Source organism: Carya illinoinensis, chromosome 1 (genome assembly GCF_018687715.1).
Source record: "Carya illinoinensis cultivar Pawnee chromosome 1, C.illinoinensisPawnee_v1, whole genome shotgun sequence".
Taxonomy (NCBI): domain Eukaryota; kingdom Viridiplantae; phylum Streptophyta; class Magnoliopsida; order Fagales; family Juglandaceae; genus Carya; species Carya illinoinensis.
Genome location: NC_056752.1, coordinates 799,452 through 824,497, shown reverse-complemented (window position 1 = coordinate 824,497; position 25,046 = coordinate 799,452). Strand labels below are relative to the sequence as shown.

General features: G+C 33.3%; 3 protein-coding genes across 4 annotated transcripts; 2 read left to right on the top strand and 1 right to left on the bottom strand.

The window, feature by feature from the left end:
- Positions 1-403: 403 nt before the first annotated feature.
- Positions 404-6,532, top strand: LOC122304484 (mitochondrial outer membrane protein porin 2-like). Its single transcript, XM_043116761.1, has 6 exons — positions 404-562; positions 674-741; positions 5,272-5,382; positions 5,470-5,556; positions 5,658-5,866; positions 5,977-6,532. The coding sequence occupies exons 1-6, from the start codon at positions 514-516 to the stop codon at positions 6,281-6,283; spliced, it is 831 nt and encodes a 276-aa protein (XP_042972695.1). The 5' UTR covers positions 404-513; the 3' UTR covers positions 6,284-6,532.
- Positions 6,533-9,333: 2,801 nt separating this feature from the next.
- LOC122304490 (60S ribosomal protein L26-1) lies at positions 9,334-10,006 on the bottom strand. Its single transcript, XM_043116767.1, has one exon. The coding sequence runs from the start codon at positions 9,937-9,939 to the stop codon at positions 9,499-9,501; it is 441 nt and encodes a 146-aa protein (XP_042972701.1). The 5' UTR covers positions 9,940-10,006; the 3' UTR covers positions 9,334-9,498.
- Positions 10,007-11,273: 1,267 nt separating this feature from the next.
- Positions 11,274-14,846, top strand: LOC122304476 (BTB/POZ domain-containing protein At3g49900). Of its 2 annotated transcripts, none has more exons than XM_043116755.1 (4): positions 11,274-11,596; positions 11,745-11,814; positions 12,128-12,664; positions 13,908-14,846. In XM_043116755.1, exons 1-4 carry the CDS (start codon positions 11,499-11,501, stop codon positions 14,637-14,639), a joined length of 1,437 nt encoding a protein of 478 aa, XP_042972689.1. In that variant the 5' UTR covers positions 11,274-11,498; the 3' UTR covers positions 14,640-14,846. The 2 variants fall into 2 exon arrangements, with proteins under 2 accessions (XP_042972689.1, XP_042972685.1); XM_043116751.1 differs by having other exon boundaries at positions 11,275-11,601.
- The last annotated feature ends 10,200 nt before the right edge of the window (positions 14,847-25,046 follow it).

Sequence of the window (25,046 nt, the reverse complement as noted above, 5' to 3'; positions counted from 1 at the left end):
AACATGTGAAAAAGTAAATTTTTTGTAAGTTTTTTTTTAAGTATATTTAACATTTTCCATATAGACAAATTGAAAGTTTGGAAGTTAAAAATTTTTGAAAATCTTCTAATGCTCGATTCAAATATTTAAAGTTATCTCAACTATTAAAATGCTTACCCGATTTGTAGCCAACAAAAATAAAAATAACATTCATAAAATTGAAAAAAAATCTTACGTAAATATTAGTTTCAAACATATTTTATTGGATCCCATCAATTCTTCAGATATTAAGGAAAATCTCTAGATTTTCAATCCAAACATAATTTAGTAAGTCCACAACGTTTCAATCTAAACACGATTCAATGTGATTGAAGTGTCGATTTTATATAGGAAGATGGAAGTATTATATATATATATAAATATGTATTTTATTATTTAATTATTTATTTAGCCCACGTTTGTGGTGGCCATCACGATTCGAATACTCCTTCCTTCACATTTTCCTCACCTCTCGCTCTTTGAGTCTGCGCGAAGATGGGCAAAGGACCGGGGCTCTTCTCGGATATCGGCAAGAAAGCCAAAGGTAAATCTCACCCACTCACCGATCATCTAATCTCACTCGCCTTCCGTATACGTCTCCCTTTCTTCTCTTGATTCTTGCAGTTATAACCTTTTGCTGTTGCTTACTCTGTAGATCTTCTGACCAAGGACTACTCCTCCGATCAGAAATTCTCTGTCTCCACCTACAGCGATGCTGGAGTGGTACGGAATCTAGCTTTTTCCCTTTTTTCCCCTTCCCAAATTTCAGTCGCATGCGTGTAACTATTAAGGCAAATACGGATTGGATCGGTAATTAGAGATTTTTGGATGACCTTGCTATTAGCTGAATCTTGATTTCATTTGAACTGATTTTTGACAGCTTTTTTAATTTTGCAAAATTCATAATGTGGCTTCTCCTGGCTCCTTCATGAAATTTCATCAAGCCTGGATTCAGACTACATGTGTTTTTTTTTTTTTTTTAATATATAATTAGCTCATAGGATTAGGCTATGGTTAAGTTGTGTTGTGAGTGTCTTTTATTTCTATTAGAGTAATGTTAGATACAATCGTGGGGTATACAAATGTCGCGTAATCGTTTTGAAAACATTATTAAAAATTTAGTTTTCTTTCATGTAGGTCTCATATTAACTCATCAAAGAGATTACATACTTTATGGCTGCAAATATCATTTCTCATTATGTATCAGCAAGTCATTTCCATTCTCAATTGGAGTTATTCTATTTTCAAACCGGTGTGTTTGTGTTGAACAGAAGCTGCTTTCCTGAATAAATTCTTAGTTTTTTTTTTTTCTTTTTTCTTTTTTTTGGGTGAGGGGGGTTTGGAGGGAAGTTCATTTATGCCATATGCATAGATCTCAATACAGTAGCTGTCTCTGTCTTATTGAAAGCTCTTTTCTTTCAGATGTAGCTGCTAACAGTCCTATGCTATGTGAAATTATGCTAGTTTATCTCAGTTACTTATCTAAAAATTATGCTTATTTATCTATTGCTTCCATCTAAGTAGAGAATTCTGTCAGATGAACCTAGAAATTATTTGCCAATCTTTGGGCTAGAATGAACTTCTGGTATCTTCAATAGAAAATGCTAACTTGCCCTATGGTTTTGCTCCCTCATTTTGACTGCTCATGTATTTAATTTAATTTTTTAATTTTTTTACTTAATGATTAAGGAAGTGAGGATTAATGAATTTGTGTATTTTAAAAAAAGTTTAAATATGTTTAAAAAGTGTTTGAAAGAAAAAAGGAAAACAAAAAGTAAACCCTGGGTGTCCAAGTAGTACTATCCATCTTCAATTTATTTTTATAAGTGTTTGGTCATACTTGCTTTGGAATGCCATTTGGTGGGGCATGCCTTAGTTATTTGACACTAGACAGAATTAGTATTATTCTGAATGCTAGTTAATCAACAGAAATTAGGGACTAAGATTGAGAAAAGATGCAAAACAGAGAGAAAACTCTGAAACATATGGATTAATGGTAAAATTTGAAATTATGAGAATTTTCCCAAAAAGAAAAAAATCCAATTATTGCATGAAAACTAAATACGCTAGTAAACAAGAATCCTGCCAAAAATTTGGTTTAAAAAAATTTTACTTATCAAAATTGCTAAAATCGATAGATTCACTTCAAAAACTTGAAATGGAGTATTTCCTAAGATGGAAAACATGAACGTAAATAGATGATTTAAGGAAAAACAACTCATATTGCCATATCATTAAGCTTTTCTATACCATATATGCGTAGATTCACCTTATGATAGTTCAGTGCAATCAACGTAGACTCTAGATCTCGATTCCCTAGATCAGTTTGGCTTTACATCATTCTCACGGGTTGGAGAGAATTTGTGCTCAAATTCTAAACTTTCTTACGTCGATCTTTTGGATTTTCAATTAAACCCATCTTTTGTTTCTTTTGTAGTATTGGTCCAATGATCATGAAAAAATTGAAATTGATTTGATTGGCTCGAACCAAAGTAACACTGAGCATCTCATACTCCAAAATTAAATTTTATTCCCATATCTCAAATCCAGCAATAATATTTTGCATAGGAGAATTTGAAAAAAAAATGCTCAACTAAAAGAACATTAACATAGGAGTTTTGCTACGTATAATCAAAGTCACGTACTAATCTTCGTGTCAATACTGATTCCTTCATATTCAAAATTAAAATTAGCACTGTTTTCTATAAAATCTACTTTTTGACCAATCACATTAGATTGATGCACATATTAGTGCGCAGTTGTGTTTGTAATTAGATTTTTGCTTAACACAGTTAATTGTTCCAAAAGTTGTTTCATCTTCAGACTTCAAACTTTCATCACCATCTTATTTTTCAAAAATTTCTTTGTTTCCAATAAAAATAGTTACCACCTCAGCTAGGTTATCTTCGTTGGAAGAGGTACTATAGACTTGTGTAGAGATCCAATTTATGAAAGAATATTCCTCCTCAAAGTCTTATTACTCGGAGTAATAAATCCACTCAACCTCATGCAACAAATCAACAAAACCTTCAACCTATAGAGTACTTCAGTAAATCAACTCTGAAGCCTAGGTCTTCATGTCGTTCCTCCCAAACACTGTGCTCACGATATAGAGCACGATTGTGATATGGGGTCTCAAAACTGGAGTTAGAAGCATGACCATCTATCTGATCCTTAGGTTTTGAACCTCTAGACACTGGGTTAATTTGCAATTTGCCTTTAAAATCTGCAATTATCACATCCTGTAAAATATGATTATGGTGAGGGGCTTTCTTATTCGGAATCTGCCCACATTGACCACGATCTCTATCATTAGCCATGAAAAATGAATAAATTACCCTAGGAAAAAGTTAAAGCTTTGATGCCAACTGAAGTAAGACATAATTAAGATTATTCTGAAGGCTATTTATGTTGCTTTTGGATACTGAGGTTATCTCATATATTCTATGAATAGTAAAAAAAGGTAGTGAAAAAGTAATGAGAAAATATTGAATAGTAGTAAATAGTAGTATAAAATAGTAAAAAGTAGATAAAATAATAATAAAATAATGAATAGTAGTGGAGTATGCCGACAATACTTCATTACTCAAACTGTCTCTTAATCAACAAAAACTAGGGATTGAGATTGAGAAAAGATGCAAAATAGAGAGAAAACTTTAAAAAATATTGATTAATTGTAAAATTCAAAATTATTTCATGATACCTACAAGCTGGGCTTAAATATTTTCAAAATTTAAAATTATGAGAATTTTCTCAAAGAGGGAAAATCTAATTATTGCATGAAAACTAAATATACAAGTAAACAACTAACAAGAATATTGCCAAAAGGGCCCTTCAATCCCATTCTTGTAGAGTAAACCCTGGTCCCGTGCACCTCACCATTAGAAGTTTCTCTACATATAACTGATTAAATCGCTAACTTTTCATTAGTGGGTGTGACCCCAAAAGATTGTTTGCACTAATGAGGTGTTGAACCTTAGACCTTGAAGAGAGTGATACCCCAAGATCAAGGTCTTTACCACTTGGGCCAATCCCTTAGAGTTACTTCCAAGACTTGAAATGAAATATTTCCTAAGAAGGCAACAATTAATGTAAATAGATGATTTGAGGAAAAAACAACTCAAATTGCCAAAATCTAAGATTAGAGATATTGTTTATCCTGCTATGTTAAAATTTACTTATCAAAAAAAAGATCAGAGATATTGTTATAATGCCAAAATCGTTTGGTTATATAGTTCAGATGAGATATTTTGTTGAAAGTTAAATAAAATATTATTATAATGTAATTTTTTAATATTAATATATTTTGAGATTTGAAAAAATTGAATTGTTTATTATATTTTCTGTGGAAATTTGTGAAAGCTGTAATGATTATATGAGATAAGATGAGATAGTTTAGTTTTGTGTAACCAAACCAGCCCTTAAGCTTTTCTTGCCATATATGCGCAAATTCACCTTCCTATGATAGTTCAACTCAATCAATGTAGAATCTAGACCTGGATCCCCTATATCAGTTTGGGTTTGTATCATTATTCCATCTTTGGTGGTGGCTTGTTAGAGCACTCACAATGATGTCCCTATATTATTTGATTTTAGTCAAAAGCAAATTTCCTCTATTTTAACTTTTCACTTTTGCAATACCTTCTATATCCCACTACCTATTCTTTCTCTACTATATTAAGATAATCTTTCTTTATTCTTTTTAGCTCATTTCTCTTCAACTTTTTTTTTTTTTAAATAAGGGTTATTTGTCTTCATTGCGTTTTCAACTATTCATCTCTAACTATTGTTTTTTCAAAATTCTAAATTGTTTATCTCTCACAAACAGTAATTTTTTTTCAAAATCTTTCATTTTCTATTAATGATAAACTCATTTTCAAAGGATGATAAAAATCTAGCAATAATGATAAAAACATAAATAACAGCAAAAAAAATAAGTTTTAAAATAGATTAAGACAAAACACGTTCAACGCAACTTATATTATCACATTAGTAGGAAAAAAAAAACGTTTAAAAAGAGCAAAGAAAAAAAAAATAATAAAGTAATCAAATTGCCACATTAGCTTCTCAAAGTTAGGGCTACTGTAGCAAAGTTAAACCTGTTCCTCAAAACACTCAGCCGGATGCAACAAGGTTTTAACTGATTTTCTTTAAGTTTTGGCTAAAAAGTCTCCGGAAGCTGATGCTCTTATGGGGAGTAAACATAGTAAATGATAATTTTTTGTTTTATAGAGTAATTCCCTCTTTTTTCAGGCCCTCACATCAACAGCAGTGAAGAAAGGAGGACTTTCAACTGGGGATGTGGCCACACAGTTCAAGTACAAGAATACGGTCATTGATGTTAAAGTTGATACAGATTCAAATGTGGGTTGTTGCCTTTGTCTGAAATGCTGATATGGTGAATTTTTTTGTTCACTAAAGCATGTTGTATCTCTCCGTCTGTCTTGGCAGATCTCGACAACTATTACTTTCACTGAGGTTCTCCCATCAACAAAGACTATTGCTTCATTTAAAGTGCCCGATTATAACTCTGGAAAGGTATGAATCTGCTCCTCTGATGCTGGGAAATTCTTTGATGACTATGTATGTGGCCTTAACATTTAGGTTTGTTGAATTTTGTACTCTATCTACTTTGGCAGTTGGAGGTGCAATACTTCCATGACCATGCAACCTTCACAACGGCTATTGGTTTGAACCAGTCTCCTGGCATTGATGTATCTGCTACCATCGGTACCCCAAGCATTGCTTTTGGTGCAGAGGCAGGTTATGATACTACTTCTGGTAATTTTGCGAAGTACACTGCTGGCATTAGTGTGGCAAAACCAGATTCATCTGCTGCAATAATATTGTGAGTTACTCATCAACATTGGCCACCGATTCAAATTAGCGAAATAATAATTATAGTGAAGTTTGGAGAGTTTTTTGTTTGATTGTAAACTTTGTATCCCTTTCTCTCAGGGGTGACAAGGGAGACACTATTAGAGCATCATATGTGCATCACCTGGATCAATTTAAGAACAGTGCTGCTGTTGGTGAGATCACAAGAAGGTTCTCTACCAATGAGAACACTTTCACAGTTGGAGGGTCATATGCAGTTGATCATCTGACAGTGGTGAAAGCAAAGCTCAACAACCATGGGAGGCTTGGGGCCCTCTTGCAACATGAGGTCATACCAAAGTCGGTTCTAACAATCTCTGGAGAAGTTGATACCAAGGCTTTGGACAAAAATCCCCGGTTCGGGTTGGCTATTGCCCTCAAGCCCTGAAGGTCTTTGCCGTTAGATTATACTATTTGGACTACATAATTTTCTATGATTTTTTTTGGGGTGGCGCTTAGAAGGGAGCGCATAATAATTAGTTCCACAGATATATCTGTCTGAGATTCTGTATGACTGTGGATCAATTGTTTTGATATTTGAGGTCTACCATGGTCTTCTATTTTTCCGCCGGTCGTGGGCATTTTGACATCCATACATTTTATTGTCCCTAATCCTTATATGAGGAGTTTCATCTAATTTGTATGTTCTTGAAAATGTCACCTTCAAATTATGTTTTCGCAGGGTGCAAAGTAGTCTAGGCCTTCGTATCATGATCATCTCTACTACTAAATAAAACGGACTCCAAAAGTATTCCTACCCTTTCAAAAGTATCCTTTTTCTCTTGTTTAGTGCAGAGAAATTGTCTTTAGCTACTATTTCTCCCATCAGCACCAACTTCTCCACTTTCGTTTCTCTAACCTCTTTGCATTTTTCTCTCAGAGAAGAAAATTTAAGATAGCGACAACATTACGCTTTTGTGATTGTAGTAGAACTGTCAACGCATCATCTTAGGTCTTCTTTATATGTTTTAAGAATACGAAGCCTGTTTAGATGTAACAGGCATACCTTTGGAACATGTCCTTTGGGATTGCAAATCGGTTCCATTTCAGGCACTTAAAGTATGACAACGAAGATCCAAATGCGTCCAAAGCATAACGACAAGCCTTTAGTTGTGGGAGTGGGATCTCAAACATAACCACGTATCTAAATTGACTAATACTCAGATCCTCGCAAATGCTACAACCTCGTTACGTCAAATTCTCCAAATACGGAACAAGGAGTGGGAACTCAAAAGTGCGACGACCGTACAGGCTAGAGAAACTATCCTGCACAGAGGTCGGTGAATGCAGCTACACATTTTGTGTACTGGGAATATGGGGGGGATTTGAAGTAAACATCGGTGTCCCAACTGGATGTAACAATTTATGAGGGAAAGACATGTTTGATCACTGCGCTGGTTCGAAGACAAACCTCAGTGGCCCGTCTCCCAATCTCTTGATCTACATCTCGACGTTTACCTCAAGTTTGTGCCGCGTTTATACTATTAAGGACATCAAAATATCTATATAATGCTCGATTTCACTTTATAATCTAGCAGAAATTTACCCCTTCTGACATTTGATGGAGGGTTCGAACACTCGCTATTAATATTCACACACTTCACGGCACCTGGGTGTGTAAATAAAATTCAGGAGGGCACCATGCCAAACGTACAAATTATAGACCTGAGTGAAATGTAAATACAGGGCTGCAACGTACAAGACTATTATTGGTTCCATCAAGGCAGCTCGCCATGTCAAAGAAAGAAAAAGTTCCTCACCAAGGGACGGTGTTACAGGCACCGTTGGTGGCTCCCGCTGGGAGTCACCATTAGGTAAAAAGATTTTTTTGCTTTTTTGATTTTTTTTTTAAATTATTTTTTAATACTTTTAAACATTTTAAAAAAATATAAAAAAATTATAATAATATTATAAAAAAATTACTTAATCATTAAAAAAAAAATTAAAAAAATAAAATAAAATAGGGCCAGCGGTGGCCCCCAGCGGGAGCCACCAGCTGTGGCCCTATCATTTTCCTTCTAATTGTCAGGAATACATGCATTACCATGCTATTAATGCCCAGGTTTCCTACTAAGATTAGAAATGCCGATGATATGAAAGCGTGCAATACAAGTTTATGTAAATAAAATTGTGGTACTTTCGATAAATATATTAGATCTTACAGTCAATATAGAGAGGGTATGAGAAATGCTTGATCCATAGAGAAATGTCACAAAAACAAACTTACTGATTGATGTTGTATGACTGATTGTAATATTCATTTTACTGTAAAATAGATCTGCCATAACATAAGAAGCCATGTCCCTTTGTACCTTTGCAGATGAAATGTTTATCCGATGTATTTATTACACCAGAGTTACTTATCAATCAAAAAAAAATTGATTGATTGGCACCGGGTGTTTAGGAACAATGTCCCAACCAAATCCCAAGACTGCACAGGCCCTCGTCAAAGAACACAAGTGCACCACCGGTAATTCAATGAGAAAATCCTCAAGTCCAATGACCCATAGAGATTGTTTGCATCCAAGGAAATCTGAACTTTAGACTTGGAGGAGCATACCCCCAAGCCCAAGACCTTTACCACTTGAGCCAACACCAGAGTTGTAAACAGCGGAACTCTGAACTAATTCAGGTTATATCAATAGCACATAATTTCTTTATGGGCAGTAACACCAAAATCAACTAAGAAACATGATCTAGGGTTCAAAAGAACAACTTGAAGCAACACAATTATCCATTAATGCCTCAAGCCCGAATAAAGAAGATCTACATGAAACAAAATTGCTCAAATCAACTACACCTTAATAAGCATAATCAACAACATATGATTACAAGCGAACGGGGAAGAACCATCCAAAAATATAAACAATAATGCTTTAACACAGGACAATTAAATTGGGTCACACCTAACCATGTAAAGTCCCTTTATAATTAACATTTGCTTTTTACAATATTTATTGATGAAAAAGATGTGCAGTCCTCGTTGAAGGACACAGGGAGTGTAAGGGATATCTAATTATCATCTAATATTTACCAATCTCATGCATCAACAGTCACAAAAGCAGCATCATGATTATCACAACAAAATTCATTTGGTAAAAACCCAAATGATCCATACTGACATTCACATCTCAGAAAAATAAAAACAAAAACTACAAGTTAAACAAGACCTACAAAAGCATACAACTAAGTACATACGTTATCTAGAATATCTAAACCAAATCTCTAAACCAGTAAGGTGCAAATGAGCCTCAAGAATTCGAGTTAAAAGCTATCTCCTTCAAAGATCACAACATTTATAGAAGTAGATATATCGAAATCGCACACATTGTTAACCAAAATATCATAGTTAAATGCCATGCAGCTACGAGAATTAACTTCAAACAGCCAGGGAATCACCAAAACCCTATAAACATGAACCAAACCCAAAAACAATTATTAGCAGAAACTCATAAATTTCGCATTCATCACTTAAACACCAAAACATCCAGACCTCCGAGAGACCCAAATATTTAGATCCAACAAATATAACATTCAAGAACATACTAAAGGTAATAACAGAAGCTTGAAAGTCCCAGAAAAATGTTTCCTTGATATATTGAATTAATCGACGGTCTGCATGATATCCTCGGCAGTGAACTTGGAGCCCTTGTCCTTGTCCGCAGCAGAGCGACCCTTGGCCTTGCGGTCGAGAAGGGACTTACGGTCCTTGTCGAGGCGGAGCTTGGTGATTACCACCTTGGATGGATTGATGCCGACGTTGACAGTTGACCCGTTCACCTTCTCGCGGGTGATCCGCTCGATGTGTATGACCCACTTCCGTCGATACACCTGGACCACCTTGCCCTCGCGACCCTTGTACGTCCCGCGCACCACCTGGACTTCATCGTCCTTGCGCACCGGCATCGACCGCACGTTGTACTTGCTCCTCAGGTCGTTCGAGAGTGGCGCGCTCATCAGCACGCGCCTCACGCTCGACGGCGCCGTGAAGTGTGCCTTCCGGCTTTTGCGGCGAGAGCTCGAGACTCTTGGGTTGTACTTCATCTTGGCGCTCTCTCTCTCTGTCTCAGAGGAAACGGCTGGGTAGAATGGGAGAGTAAGAGTGGCTGCCTAGGGTTTCTTCGAATTTATAAAGGAAATGGTATCAGTTGCAAACGGTGCCGTATAAAGGTAGGGTTTTGTTCCGGCCTCCGATTGAGTGGCTGTGAGTCAGCATTGTTCGGACCGCGACATATAATTCGGGCCAGATCCTTTAAACTTACTGAATTGGGTCCTTTAAACAGCCCAAATTATTCGGGACAGGCTTACTGTCGTATAAGCCCGCATTGACAAAACATGTCAATTTTGCACATTCAAGACTAATTTAATAGAATTTTGCTACATACAAATACAATCGTGTACTAATCTGTATATTAATACTGATTTATTCATAGTTAAAATTAAAAATGATACTGTTTTTAATAAAATCTATTTTTTGACCAATCACATTATATTAGTGCACAAATTAGTGCACAATTATGTTTGTAACTATATTTTTTCAATTTAATATGCATTAGCTCAACTTTTTGCCTCCAATGAAAATCAGAATTAAAGATTTACCTGTACAGAAATCTAAAATATATAAGTAATGTTGATTAAATTTTTTTATGACGATGTATCCAAGAACTTTCACTCCTCTAGATAAGGGTCTAGTTTTCTATTAATCCCCGAGATAAAAGACGTCCGCTAATAAATTTGTCATCTTCACCGCGGTACCTTGTTCGAAAGGACTAGAAATCAGTCAGGAGCAACCCACCTATAGGGGTCTCCTTTCGATACCTTTCTCACCCAGATTGGGGTCTTTGAGGAGCTTTTTAATCTCATGCTCATGAGGGTAATGTTGATACAATTTTAAGATGTGTAGATTTCATGTACTTACTTTTTTTTCTTAACACAAATCACAAATTTATCAACTTTTTTCTAAAACAAAATTGGCCAAAGTTGCATATTTTAAAACTTTAAATATAATTTCTCTGAGTAATTTTACATATAATCATAAAATACATAAATGACGGGTAATTATTTTAAGAAGTGGTAGAATTTATTATTAAAAAATTAATTTTTTAATATAAATTTCATATTTTATTTATTTTTACAAAATAATTAAGCGACAATGATACAATTCAAAAATATATTTTCCCAATTTATCCACCAAATGTAACAATAACAGCAAGACTGTGTATTGATCTCTGTCTAGATCGAACTGGTCAGTGGTCATGAAGTACGTCAGAGTTAAAAAAGTAAAAATAGAAAAATAGAAAAAAACGAAAGGTTATGAAAGGATGAGTTGAGGCTAGCATTTATGAGTCATCACATGCGTGCCATTAATACACCTCACCCATCCATAACCCAGCACGGAATTTCCCACCTTCCCCCAAACCCTAATGCTCCTCATAGCTAGGCCAGCGTAGCAGAAGCATTATTCAAATTAGTTTTTGAATAGAGTAAACTCTTCTGCTATAGTCTCATCTCTCTGATGAATTAGGAGCTGCTGGGCCTGGAAAAGCTATCTAAGATTAAAGCAATGAGGCCTTGGAAACAGCTAGGTATTGTGAAAACGATAGATGAAGAAAAAGAATATGGATTCTCCTCCTCCTCCCCTTCTCTTTCTCCTACTGATCTGTCCTCTCCTCCTACTCCTGATCTCCATACCAGAGTACAGGCATGGTACCTACGTAATTCCTTTTTATATATTTCCCCTTCTTTTTTCTATTTTTACTGATTTTTTTTCTTCGTCTATTATCATATACCAGTTTCACACGAGTTGCAGAAAACACTGTGTAATATCTTAAGCAACTATTTTTAATTAGGTCCTTGGCAAGGGGACAGAAGACAGACATCTTGGTTCGTGTTCATGGAAGGTGCTTCCATCTGCACAAGGTTAGTCGTTGTCGATTCACGGTCCATTTCCTTGTATTTTTTTTTATCCACCATTGATTCCTGTCGAGTTGCTGGCCTATAAATTAAGATGTACGTTTTCTTGGGTGACAGTACCTGGGTAATTACATTCACATGATTCACAATCAAATTTTTATAAATAAGAGTGCTGTTTGTAATTTTTTTCCCCGGATGGGACGAAAATAAAATAAAATTTCATCATCAATAGGGTGCTAATTAATTTGCAGACATTAGCAGGTGAGTAATTAATGGAAAAGCCAGGGGTCACTTATTATCTGTCTCATCTTCTTCATAGGATGCCCTGACAACAAGAAGCACCTACTTTAATCGAGAAATAACGGAAATCTCGGACTTCACACTCTCTCCAGTACCGCTCAACATAACGCCCGAAACCTTCTCTCTTGTAGCAGACTTCTGTTACGGGAGCCACATCGTCCTAACACCGTTCAACATCGCTGCTCTCAGAACAGCAGCCGAGCTACTGGAAATGGCGGATACCAATGGTGATGGCGAGGAGGAGAACCTCATGCAGATAACGGAGGCATACTTCCGTCGGATTATCAACGTTAACCGAGAGTACGCGTCCATAGTTTTTCGGTCGTGCCTGCCTCTGCTTCCGGAGGCGGAAAGGACGGCGTATCTGGGGAGCAGGTGTGTTGAAGCCTTGAGTAGTTCAGTAGTGGAGGGTGGTGGCGGCGACGGCGTCAATGTGCCTTGTTTCGACGACGTCATATCGATGTCACCCGAGGATTTTCTAATAGTGGCGAAGTCCATGCACCGTCGGTTAACGAGCCATGACGTGCTTTACAGGACGGTTGATCTTTACTTCAAGGTCAGGCAATGAGGCTCATCTACTTCACTCTTTTCTCTTTTCCAATCCTTACCCTTTTTGGAATAATAGCTTTTAAGTTTAATTGGATTTAGTAAGATTTTATTTGTTTAAAATAAGAAATGAAATGCAGCAAATGCTAAAGGTGGGAGATCCCATTCAGGCTCCATCATATAGGCAAGACATGCATAGCCTAATCCCATAAATATTTTAATTATAAAAAGATATCATAAAAATAAATATATAACCTAACATATTGTGATGTAATATATTAAATTATAAAAATTATTTTTATTATAAAATAGATTTAATATATTGTATAAAATCTAGTATATATAATATCTTACAGATTTATTTTTATAAAATTTCTTTGTCTTTGAAGTAGCACTTGTTGACATATATAACATCAAAAAGGAGTAATGGGCTTGCTTTGCTAGCATGATAAAAGTTTTGATCCTTTTTTTTTTTAAATTATTCCAGAAAGTATGTGCCATAATATTGATCTAAATCTAGGAGTTTCACATGGATAATATTAAATTTTTTGATAATCTTAGAGTTTGGACATGATATTTTTGATGATCTGATATTTTTGATATTCTTCATGAAGACTCTAAGGTCTTGTTTGGATGTTGAGATGATCTCAACCCATTTCATCTCATCTCATTATATCTCAACATCTAAATAATACTCAAACATAAATACTTTTCAATTTTACTACTAAATCAACCTCTCTAGTGATTAATAATAAGAGAATTGATCATGATGTATTTCGTTTGAGTCAAATTGATACTTGTTATATTTTTTTCATAATTTGTTTTTTTAATGGGAACAAACTGGATGTATATATCACTCACATCACTGCCATCTTAATTGCTCCAAAAATACCATAAAGCCAACTATTATCTGCATCTCCAAATTACTTCAATGTAGAGTTCAATATTATTTGGATAGTGTGGCGTGATAAAATAATTTTAGATAAAAATTAAAAGTTAAATAAAATATTATTAGAATATTATTATTGTTTTAAAATTTAAAAATTTTGAATTATTTATTATATTTTACGTGAAAATTTAAAAAAATTATAATGATGAGATTAAATAAGTTGATAATGTTTCTTAGTCTAAACGATTGACCTCTTAATCAATAGAAGTTCTCTCTTTTTTTAACAATATTTTCTGTATTTTGGTAACCTTTTTGTATATAAGAAAAGAAAAATATTTCTCCTTATTCATTTTACATACACCAGGGATACAGTGGCAAGATTTCGGATGACCTGCAAGCCCAAATATGCAACTCCATTGATTGTAACAAGCTCTCACCCCAACTCCTCTTAGAGGCAGTGCAAAACCCTATAATGCCACTTAGATTCATAGTCCGAGCCATGTTGATGGAGCAGCTCAACACCCGGCGCTCCATTTTGATCTCCAGCACTGCCGCGGACCACATCCAACCTTGCAGGCAACGGACCAGGAGCAGCAGCAAAGACGACGGCCCCATAACCCTCGGAGCGATTCTTCAGCGTGAGGCGGCGCTTCGCCAGGCAGCCCATCTTAAGGCCGCAATGGATGCCACGAGCTCTCGCATACAGAGCCTGGAGAAAGAGCTAAACGTCATGAAGAAGCTCTTGAATGAGCCTGAAATATTGCAGAGAAGCATTTTAATGGGGTCAGGTCGGTCTTCGAGTTTCCACTATGGTTCGGAGAATAAGATAGAAAGAGGTGATAGAGGATCTGCTTCTTCGGCCAGCTTACGGTGCCATGTGAGATCAGGAGAAAAAGCAGTAGGAGGGTCTTCATCCTGGGATAAGGGCTCTTGTAATAATGTTGGGTCGACACCAAAGAATATTCGGAGGAGGCTGATAAATGGATTAAAGAGTGCGTTCTGGATATCGAAATCACCATCAACGAATGGGATTGAGAGTAGAAAATCAAGCATGAGCAGATCAATGGATCGAAAGGGGTCAGGAGATCATGGCTAATAGGCAAGGATATATTATCCATCCTTACAAGTAGATCGAGAGAATTGTTTTTAATTACGTACGTACGTGCTTTCTCTCCTTTAGTTATTTTCTAGGTTGGATGTTTAATTAATTTGATACCTGTTTGTAGGATCTTATTGCACTTGTTGTCTCTGCTTTGTGTACATAAATGGAATTGGGAAATTCTATGGTGATTTAATTTGGTTTCTCCGTGCGAACATATATATATATATATATACACATTTCGGATGGGGTTTCAAATTCTAGACCTCTATTTTAAAAGCTAGGTTAATGCCAATTAGGCCACATCATTTTGGCTTCTCTGTGCGAATATTAACTCATGATCATCACTTTTTTTTTTTTTTAATTTAATCCAAACTTCTGAAAGGTTTTAAAATCTCAGCATTTAATTAGATGTGGGTTTTCTACGATTAAATAAAGAACCATTAAGCAGGTTGGGTTGGGGACAATCAGAGGATGCATGCATGGGAGCTCCAGATTAGACATTGAATATGGGACAACCAAACCTCTTCAGGCATCAACTACAAAACGAACAATGACCGGCCAGAGTCTTAATACTTATCATGACTAATGAGGCCGGTCGAAAGAAAAAACAAAATATATATACCTTTTACGATGGCCCCAAGGTCCAACAACAAGAACTGGCCCAAAAGCGAAAAACAAATTTCTCGAAACCTAGCAGGGCACGGGACCGGGTTGAATTATAGTGCTATTAAGGTGCTGTCCAACAGTTACAAACTTACAGTTGAGCGTATTTCTTAAATAAAATTTATCTTTTGAATTTTTTTATTCATATTTTTAAATATTTTTAAAAAATAGAAAAAAATCAATACATAAATAATTATTTCTTTAATTAATAACTAAAAAAATTAAATATATGAACTGTCAAAATAAATGGATAAAATGAAGAGACATTATTCTTATGCATATATGCTGCCATAGGCAGGAGGAAGAATCAATCCAATACAGAACTGTGCATGACAGATATATTATATGAAGGAAGGGAAAGAAAGAGATGAAGCAGAGAAAGATTGTCGGCTACATGCATTACGCATAGGGGTGAGTATTGGCCGGTCCGGACCTGCAAAATCGACTGGACCAGCCATTTCGGTCCGGACCGAACCGGATCGGGAGTCCGGTCCGGTCGGTCTCAGTCCGAAATCCCCTGGAACAATTGGTTTCAGTCCGGTCCAGGTCCAGGGGTTTTTTGCCTCGGACCGAATGATTAATATATTATTTTATTATTTATATAATATTTATAATTGTATATAATTATTTATAATTTTTATCTAACCTAATAGGCTAATATTTATCATACTAATTATTAATATTTATAATTTTATACTAATACTAATATTTATACTAACTTACTAAGACTAAGACTAAATCACTACTAGTTATTACATGATATTTACATATGGTTATTAGACTATACTAGATAAGTTAATAAACATTACTAATTTACTATATACTAATAGACTAAATTGACTAATAGTATTAGTATTAGTGTATTACTAATATATATTATATATAATATATATAAATTTAATAGTATACTATTAGTTATATATATATTAAATTAATATCTTTAAGTTATTATCTATTAGTACTAGTGTAACTACTAACTAGTGTTATTACATATTATTAGTTTGTAGTTATTACATCTAGTTATTAGACTATAGCAAATAAGTTAATAAATATTACTAATTCACTATATACTATAATACTAATAAAGTAATAGTATTCCTTTCAAAAAAAAAAAATTAGAGTAATAGTATTAGTATATAGTAAATTACTAGTACTAATAATATATATATATAATAGTATACTATTAGTTATATACTTATATATATATTAAATTAATATCACAAGATAATTATATAAGTATTAAATATATTCTCTTGGATATAAAAATAAATAAAAAAATTGTCACTAAATATACTCTAAGTCTCTAAGTAACTAAGTTAGTAATAAATAATAAAGTAACAATTAACTAGTGTATTTTTTAGTGAGTTAATTAAATAATACACATTAAATAGTTTACTTAAATATATTTTTACTAACTTATTAATTATTTTTATTGTTTAGAATTAGAATTTAGAAGTGAAAAGTGAAAACACATCTCACTTTCTCAATTAGAGTATTATTCAATTCTGAAATTAGGGAGGGACTGAAAACGACGCTGTTTTCAATAAAATTAGATCTAAACGGTGCCGTTTAGGTCCAGTTTTAAAAACTCAGGCACCGTTTCACGCAACATATATTTTTTTTTTCAAAATCTAATACTGAAAATAACATCTTTTTAACCCCAAACGGTGCTGTTTCAGTATTAGATTTTGCCTTCTCCCCCCCCTCCCCCTTCACTTCGGTCTCTCTCTCTCTCTCTCTCTCTCTCTCTCTCTCTCTCTCTCTCTCTCTCTCTCTCTCTCTCTCTCTCTCTCTCTCTCTCTCTCAAAACTCAAAAAAATTCAAAAATCCCTAGCCATGCCGTGTGCATCCCCTCGGACCCCTCCAAACTGTAACCCATTGCCGTGCGGCGTGCCGTTGCCCCTCCGTTGCTGTGCAAACCATTGCCCCGTACTCACTTCTTAAGCCCCTTCGCCTGCAATACGAGGTGTCGAATCGCCGATCTCTCTCTCTATCTATTATATAATTTTTATATCTTAGATTCTTACTTATTAGTTATTATTTTTGTTAATTTGGTCGATAGTTATGGATATTAGACTTGTTTGTGTGCTGGATAGTTGTAGATTTTAGGATGGTTTGTGTGCTAGATAGTGGTAGATATTAGGGGTGTCTGTGTGCTACGGATCTCCAATGTTTGTGACTTTCAATTTTCATGACTTTCTAGCTGATCGAACAAAATTTAGAAGGTTTTTTTATAAAAATATATATGTTGTTCGTTGGATATTAGGGTTGAATTTTTATACTCTATTGTTCGAGAGATTCCAAAAGAAGAAGAGATAGAGGAAGTTTATGCTATTATTTTTAAAAAATTGGATGGCCAAATTTGAGAAGATAAAAACTTTTTTTTTTTGGATAAATAATAAATATAGCCTTAGAATTGATCTGAAAAATAATAAATAATATTTTTTAATAAAACTTATATATCATAAGATTGTATTTAACCTTATTTCTTACTTTTTGTAAATAAATACTTTAAGGTCCAATATATTTTTTTCGTTAAGGACACATTGTAAAATCTGTTTTTGAGCTGGACTCTTGGTTGAGACTGGGAAATAAATTTAAGTTGTATATGGTAGGGATAGAGACATCCCTGATTCCCTACCATATACATCTTGAATTTTTTTATAAGATTCAAGTCTATTTTTATAAGATTCAAGTCTATATGACTTGATGATTATAAGTCCTAGCAACGCCAACCGGCCCAACCTTCCATTAAACAGTTGTTACTAAGTTAATTTCTTTCGTACATGAAGATGGCAGTTGTTTACTTGTTTCCATGTACGGGATCCAATGCCCCATGTGTTTTTCTAGATCAATTAAAAACACATTGTAAAATTAATTAAAACCATTGTAAGTTGATCATCATCAACGAGTTAATTAAATTCATTGTAAGTTGTAATATATATAGTACTATAACATTACCTATAAAATAGAGTTTTATGCCATGAGTTATGTTATATATATGTATATAAATATATTATATCTTTATTTATTTTTTCATTCTATTCAGGCCATCAACCTTAAATAGATTTTCTGTTTCTTGAAAAATAAAAAAGGATTGATGAGATCAAAAATAAAAGTAGGATGAAAGTATAATATTATGCAATAGTTTCTGTTTCTGGCCATTTGCTTTCTTTTCTTCAGTTCTACCTAAAAAATTAACCCCTACCTCATATATATTTGTTTAATAATGTTAGAACAAATGTTTTAAGTTAGGGGTAAATGATATGGGCTATGATATTAGAACTTAAATGATATTTTGTAGTCTACTCAAGTTATTGGGCTATGGTATTTTAATTTTTTTTTTTTTTCTAAAGTCACTAAGTCATATTGAATGTAGCACTTTATTGTTGAATTTGCTTTCTTATATTTTTTTGAAAGTATTGTTAAATAGTCTTTAAGTGAGATTGAATTGGTTTTAAATTTTAATATTTATTGTTCTATAGAAACTCATTACACTAATTTTTGGTTGTTTATTTTTCTAGATGGATTCTTCAACTTCTACAAATGATGTCCAAGAGTCAATACAAAACCCAAATGTGTCTCCGCCTCCACCCCCATCCATTGTAAGTGATAAATCTAATATTGGTGGGTCACAAAGTGGTAGAATTAGGTCAATGGTTTGGTATCACTTTACAAGAATACCAAAAGGTGATCCCACTAAACCTAGAGCTGCATGTAATTATTATGGTGTTTCATATGTATGTGATACAAACATCAATGGTACAAAGTCTATGAAGCATCACATTGAGAAGCAATGTAAGAAAGACCCTTTTAAGAATATGGATAAGTCCCAGACAACTCTAGGTTGGAAGGTGGGGGGAGGTAGTGGTGGTGTGAGACTTGTGCCAATTGCATTTAGTGTTGAGACTTGCCGACAAGCCTTAACTGAGATGATTATTGTTGATGAGTTACCATTTAGGTTTGTTGAAGGGGAGGGTTTTAGAAAGTTTATACTTGTGGTTTGCCCTAAGTGGGTTGAGATTCCATCTCATTGGACGATTGTGAAGGATTGTTTTAATTTGTTTATGAGGGAAAAAAATAAATTGAGGAGTGCTCTTCGAGGGCAACGAATTTCCCTCACCACGGATACATGGACATCCGTGCAAAACCTTAATTATATGTGTCTCATGGTACATTTTATTGATGATGACTGGAAGTTACATAAGAGGATTCTTTCATTTTCTTTGGTTGAAAATCACAAGAGTGATACCCTTGGTAAGGGTATAGAGTTGTGTTTGCATGATTGGGGGCGACCGAAAATACTTGCAATCACTCTTGATAATGTAAGTTCTAATAATGGGGTCTTTTCTTATTTGAAAAAGAAAATTAAGTATAGGAGGGATACGGTCTTGGAACATGAATTCTTGCATATTCGATATTGTGCCCACATTTTGAATTTAATTGTACGTAAGAGATTGAAAGAATATGAGGAGTCTATTGTGAAGGTGAGAGGAGTTGTGAAGTATGTTAAATCCTCTCTCTAAAGGTGGGGTATATTTAAAAAATGTGTGGGGTTGGAAGAGATTCAATGCAAAAGTCATTTTTGCCTAGATGTGCCGAGTAGGTAGAACTCCACCTATCTTATGTTGGAGAGGGCTGGAAAATTTAGAAGGGCTTTTGATCGGTTGGAGGAAGAAGATATGTCTTTTTAAGTAGTATTGGAGATGATGATGATGACGATGATGAAGGTGATGTGTTGACTAGGAGAAAGTCAAATAAGTTAGGGCCTCCCAATGCATCCAATTGGGATAAGGTAAAGTTGTTTGAGAAGTTTCTTGCATTATTTCATGATGCAAGTTTACACTTTTCAGGGGGTGAGTATGTAACTTGCAATACTTTTTTTACGGAGTTGATTAATATTAAAAATGCCATTATTATAGAGTGTGAAGAAGGAGGACCCGTGGTGGGATTAATGGCCACAAATATGAAGAGAAAGTTTGAAAAGTATTGGGAGAATATGGATAATCAGAATATGTTGCTCTACGTTGGGATTGTTCTTGATCCTCGTTACAAGATGCGATATCTTGACTTTGGGTTGAGAAAAATGTATGCATATGATCAATCAAAAATCATTGATTTGAGTTGGAAGGTAAAAAAAACATTTATCCGCATGTATGAGACATACATCCAAGATGAAGAAGGGAGTTCTCCTCAACGCACGGGTTACCCACGTGAAAATGCAAGTCCTCCCACAACTCAGTCTACGAATAGACAAGTTGCATTGATGGCCCAATTTAAGCAAAAGTTACAATCAGAAGATTTTTTGGAAATTAAGTTAGAGGTTGATAGATATCTAGCAGAAAAATGTGAGGATCAAGGTGAAGGTTTTGACCTACTCAATTGGTGGAAGGTGAATTCAGTTAGATATCGTGTACTTTCGAAGGTTGCATACGATGTACTTGCGATACCGGTATCTACTGTGGCATCTGAATCTACATTCAGCATTGCGGGTCGTGTACTTGACCCTTTTCGAAGTAGTTTAAATCCAATGATAGTTGAGGCTCTCATATGTGCACAAAATTGGCTCCGTTCTTTCTCTACACCAATAAGCCTTAGGACTTTAATGGATGAAGTGGAGGAATTTGAGAAGCATATAGATATGGGTATGTAATCATGTTACTTTTGATTTATTTTGTGGTATATTTTGTTTTATCTTCTATATTATTTTAACTTTATTTAATTTGTTTTGTTTTCAATTTTTTTGGATTGAAGGAGAAATTGTTGGAGAATTTGCTAATTCTGCAGAAGGATCAAATTCAATGGCTACCAGCTCTTAACCCAATGTTGATGTAAGACCAAAAAGATGAGACCGTAAGAAAATAGAATGATTGTTTTGTACTCAAGTCAAATCTGTTTTTTTTTTTTTTTTCCAGTTTTATTTCTTTCTTCATTACAATTTCTATTTGTAAAATCTGATGATGATCTATGCAGCCTCATGTCTCCATCATCTGTTTGTAAAATTTGAGCTTTCTATTTTCCAAAGTAGTAGCTAGATTATTAATGTTAAAGAATACTATTCTGGCTAAACTAATGTTGAATGTGCCTACACACTTAATAATATTACAAAAGTGTCATTTAATCCTTGCCATGTTGTATTTTTGGGAGCAGGAATTGTTTTTAGGAAGATTATGTTTGTAATTGTACCCTTAGTGTAAAGCTTATTAGAGTTCACGTGGGCCTTGTTGTTGGACTGGGCTTATTTTTGGCTTGGCCTGGGTTTGATTTTATCGAACTTATATTTTGAGTTAAGTTTAGTGTGAATAAATATTAATTTAGACCTATCTTATATTGACTTAAATTTTTATAATAAGCTAGGTTTTATATATTTCATAAAACTATTATAATATGTCAAGATGAGCTTAATTTTTAAATTGAACTTGTATTATAAATCGGGTTGGGCCTAGTTACATATTTTTCTAGGAAATCATTATATATATATATATATTGTTTTAAATTTGACTCAGTTTGATGTTTAAATTAGACTTGTGGTATGAGTATGCTCAAGCCGCAGCATGTGTTTTGGAATTCTATTTGATGTTTCTTACATGAGTTTGGTTCTATTTGATGTTGGTTCAAACTTGGTCCTTTTCTTTATTTTGTATTTTCTGCATTGTTCAATGCTATATAATGGGTTATGTAAAGATTGTTGATTAATTTGTTATGGCTATAATTTTTTTACTTTTTTTATTTACAAATATGTGATCTCAACCTTGATGGAGAAATTGATTGTGAGGGATTTGTGGCACTTATCCAGTAGCTGATAGTCAGGGATTGATTCTCACTTTGCCTAATTGTATAATTTGTATTTTGTATTGATGTAATTATGTTAATGCTTTATGTTATTGTTGGTCATTTTTTTTTTACGTAATTTATACTATTGTTAGTCTGTTTAGTGCACTGTGTATCAGTGCTTTTGCTGTAAATTATTAAATATGATTTCTAGTCTTCCATGGTTCTTTTTTTTAAGACATTTTAATTTTCAGTTTTTAAATATGCTTGGGAATAGATTTTTATTTTTCTTTCTTTTAGAAGGTAGATTTGAATCATTTGATGTATGTAAGATACATGAAAGTAGACTTTAGCTGTATTTTCCTCTTTTTTTTTTAAAAAAAAAAAAGACTTATTTCTTTTTTAAGATAATGCAAGTTGCAAATTGCAATTAAGTTGGTAGTTTGCTATATGATAAATATTAAATGGTATATGCTATGATTGATTGATGATTGATCCCTTTGTTTAAATTGTTTGGATGTATATAGAAATTTTTTATTTTTTTTACAGTAAAATATTTTATTCAAATTTATTGTATATAGATAATTTTTTTATGGTTATTTTTATTTATCTTTCTAAGTTTTTTTTTTTTGTATTTTTTATTTCAAACTAGATAAGTTGTTAGTGGATTCTAACTGTTGGGCCGAAATAACTGTTAGAAAAATATTGAACCATTTGTCTATTTAGAAGCCGGTCAGACCGATTGGATCGACCAGACCGAATGGGACCGGACTGCACTGGTCTTTATAAGGTTCGGTCTAGTCCGGTCCATTACACCCCTGAGACCGGAGTGAACTCCCCTTAATTGCGTATCGTGAGTAATTTAAACAACATTTTGCAATCACGTCGACATTCATCAATTGAATAACAAAAAGTTAATTAGGTGCGAAATATATAACAATTAATTAATGACGAAGTAGTTGTGTGGGCTTGCTGATATGATTGGTCAGTTGTATATATATATTTATATATCTGCCTACCAAGTATTCTCTGTACTAAATAAACAATGCATACATATAATATATATAATTGTGTTGTGGGACTCTCGTGCATGCTGCATATGCTTTTTGTATTAATTATAGTAATGTGGTAGCTATGAATTTGAGTGGCTACATGTATCCGAGGGCCCACAAATATCAATGTTTGGTACATCACATGCAAAAAATAATTCACGTTTTAATTTCCGGCCACCTCGATATATATAAGTGCATTATGAGGAATGATATACATATATATTAAATTTGCCTACCTAGTAGTGCGAGTCTTCCATTAAACAACTTAAGCAATTGCTTAAGGCTCTTAGCGGAAGAAGGTCCAAAAAACTTTTAGATAAAATTAATTAAAAAGAAAAAAAGATTTAATTTGAAAAATAAATTAGTTTAATGAAAAAATATCAAAAATATCAAATAGATATTATGTCATTATTAATTTTAAAAATATCTCCACGTAATAATTATCTCACATACTCATTATAAAAGTATACTTCTCATTTGCCATTGTTAATTTAATATATAATATGAAAATTATAAATAGAAAAATTTAATTTTCAAGTATTCATAAAAACTTTTGTATTATCTTTTGAAGAGACAAGGGCCAAAATTTTTTCAATAGATTGTTTACAGAACTTTATTGAAAATAATAATTATAATTATTTCTAAGACCCCGTCTAGATTTGAAAAGTATTTTATTTCAAATCTCAATCCAAATTTTTTAAGTTTTAAAATAATAATAATATTAAAAAATAATATTTTAACAATATTTTACTCAATTTTTATCTTTTATCTAAAACCAAATCATCTTATATTTAAATCTAAACTAAGTCTAATAGTCTAAAGCACGTCTTGTAAAATTAAATTAGATCAAATATTTTCTAAATCGATAATTTTCTAATAAAGATTAAGTCAATTATTAGTTAAAAAAGTGATAAAATTCTAATTAGTGATTTATTTTGTAAAAGGATAGAAATTATTTTTAAATAAAAAGGAAATGTAAAAATTAAATTTAAAATTATTTTATTTTATTTAAAAAAAAAAATCTTACTCAAAATTTTCGCTTTAAGCCCTGTAACAGAATGAGCGGGCCCTGCTACCTAGCTATACCCACCCTCGCATATGACAAATATAGGGTTGGAAATTAGATCCAACCTGAGACAATCGTATCTCTGCAAATCATATGTCTATATATATATATATATATATATATGAATATGTTTAACTTTAGTAATATTGCGAATTGAATTGAAACCATGCACGGCATAGGGCACCCAAATCATCGCTGTTGTACGTTTTATGGTACCTACTAATTGTCCACGTTTTCTGAAAGAAAAATTATATTTATTATTTTTGTAAACCGTATTTTTTTATTAAATATTTAGTATATAGATAATAAATAAAAATATTTAATCAATTTTTTAAAAAATAAAAATAAAAATGTAACATATAGTGTATAGTTTATTAAAAATGAGAACTAGCAAAACTCTTTTCTGAAAAATGGGCTCGGACAAGAGCTAAGAGCACTCCCAATAGATTTTTCATCCTATCATTTAAAATACATCACCAAATCTTACTTTTTCTATTTTATATATTAATTTTTACAATACATTATATATTAACTTATCTATTTTTTCTTCATATCATTTTAATATTATACCTTTTAATATTTTATGAGAGAAAAAGTACAAGAAAATATAGAAAACAATTAAAATATTTTTACATTTGTGTACAGTTACTTTTACATCTAGCGGCAACACTGTACACAAATATAAAATAGAAAAAAAATGAAGCATCCGTTGGATGCACGTTTTAGACCATTTTTCTTTAAATTTTATATAACAATGGGTTTTACAAAATTCATTGTGAGTGCTCTAAGACTTCAACATGAGAAACTACTCTAAAGCTAGCTAGACAAGTTAACTGCTAAGGCGGATGG

What these genes read in the sequence shown, in the direction of transcription:
- LOC122304484 (XM_043116761.1), top strand. Translation starts at nt 514, where the DNA reads ATGGGCAAAGGACCGGGGCTCTTCTCGGATATCGGCAAGAAAGCCAAA. An exon ending in AAGTTGATACAGATTCAAAT is followed by an intron (nt 5,383 to 5,469) that starts GTGGGTTGTTGC and finishes CTGTCTTGGCAG; the next exon opens with ATCTCGACAACTATTACTTT. An exon ending in CCGATTATAACTCTGGAAAG is followed by an intron (nt 5,557 to 5,657) that starts GTATGAATCTGC and finishes CTACTTTGGCAG; the next exon opens with TTGGAGGTGCAATACTTCCA.
- LOC122304490 (XM_043116767.1), bottom strand. Translation starts at nt 9,939, where the DNA reads ATGAAGTACAACCCAAGAGTCTCGAGCTCTCGCCGCAAAAGCCGGAAG.
- LOC122304476 (XM_043116751.1), top strand. Translation starts at nt 11,459, where the DNA reads ATGAGGCCTTGGAAACAGCTAGGTATTGTGAAAACGATAGATGAAGAA. An exon ending in CATACCAGAGTACAGGCATG is followed by an intron (nt 11,602 to 11,744) that starts GTACCTACGTAA and finishes ATTTTTAATTAG; the next exon opens with GTCCTTGGCAAGGGGACAGA. An exon ending in GGTGCTTCCATCTGCACAAG is followed by an intron (nt 11,815 to 12,127) that starts GTTAGTCGTTGT and finishes TCTTCTTCATAG; the next exon opens with GATGCCCTGACAACAAGAAG.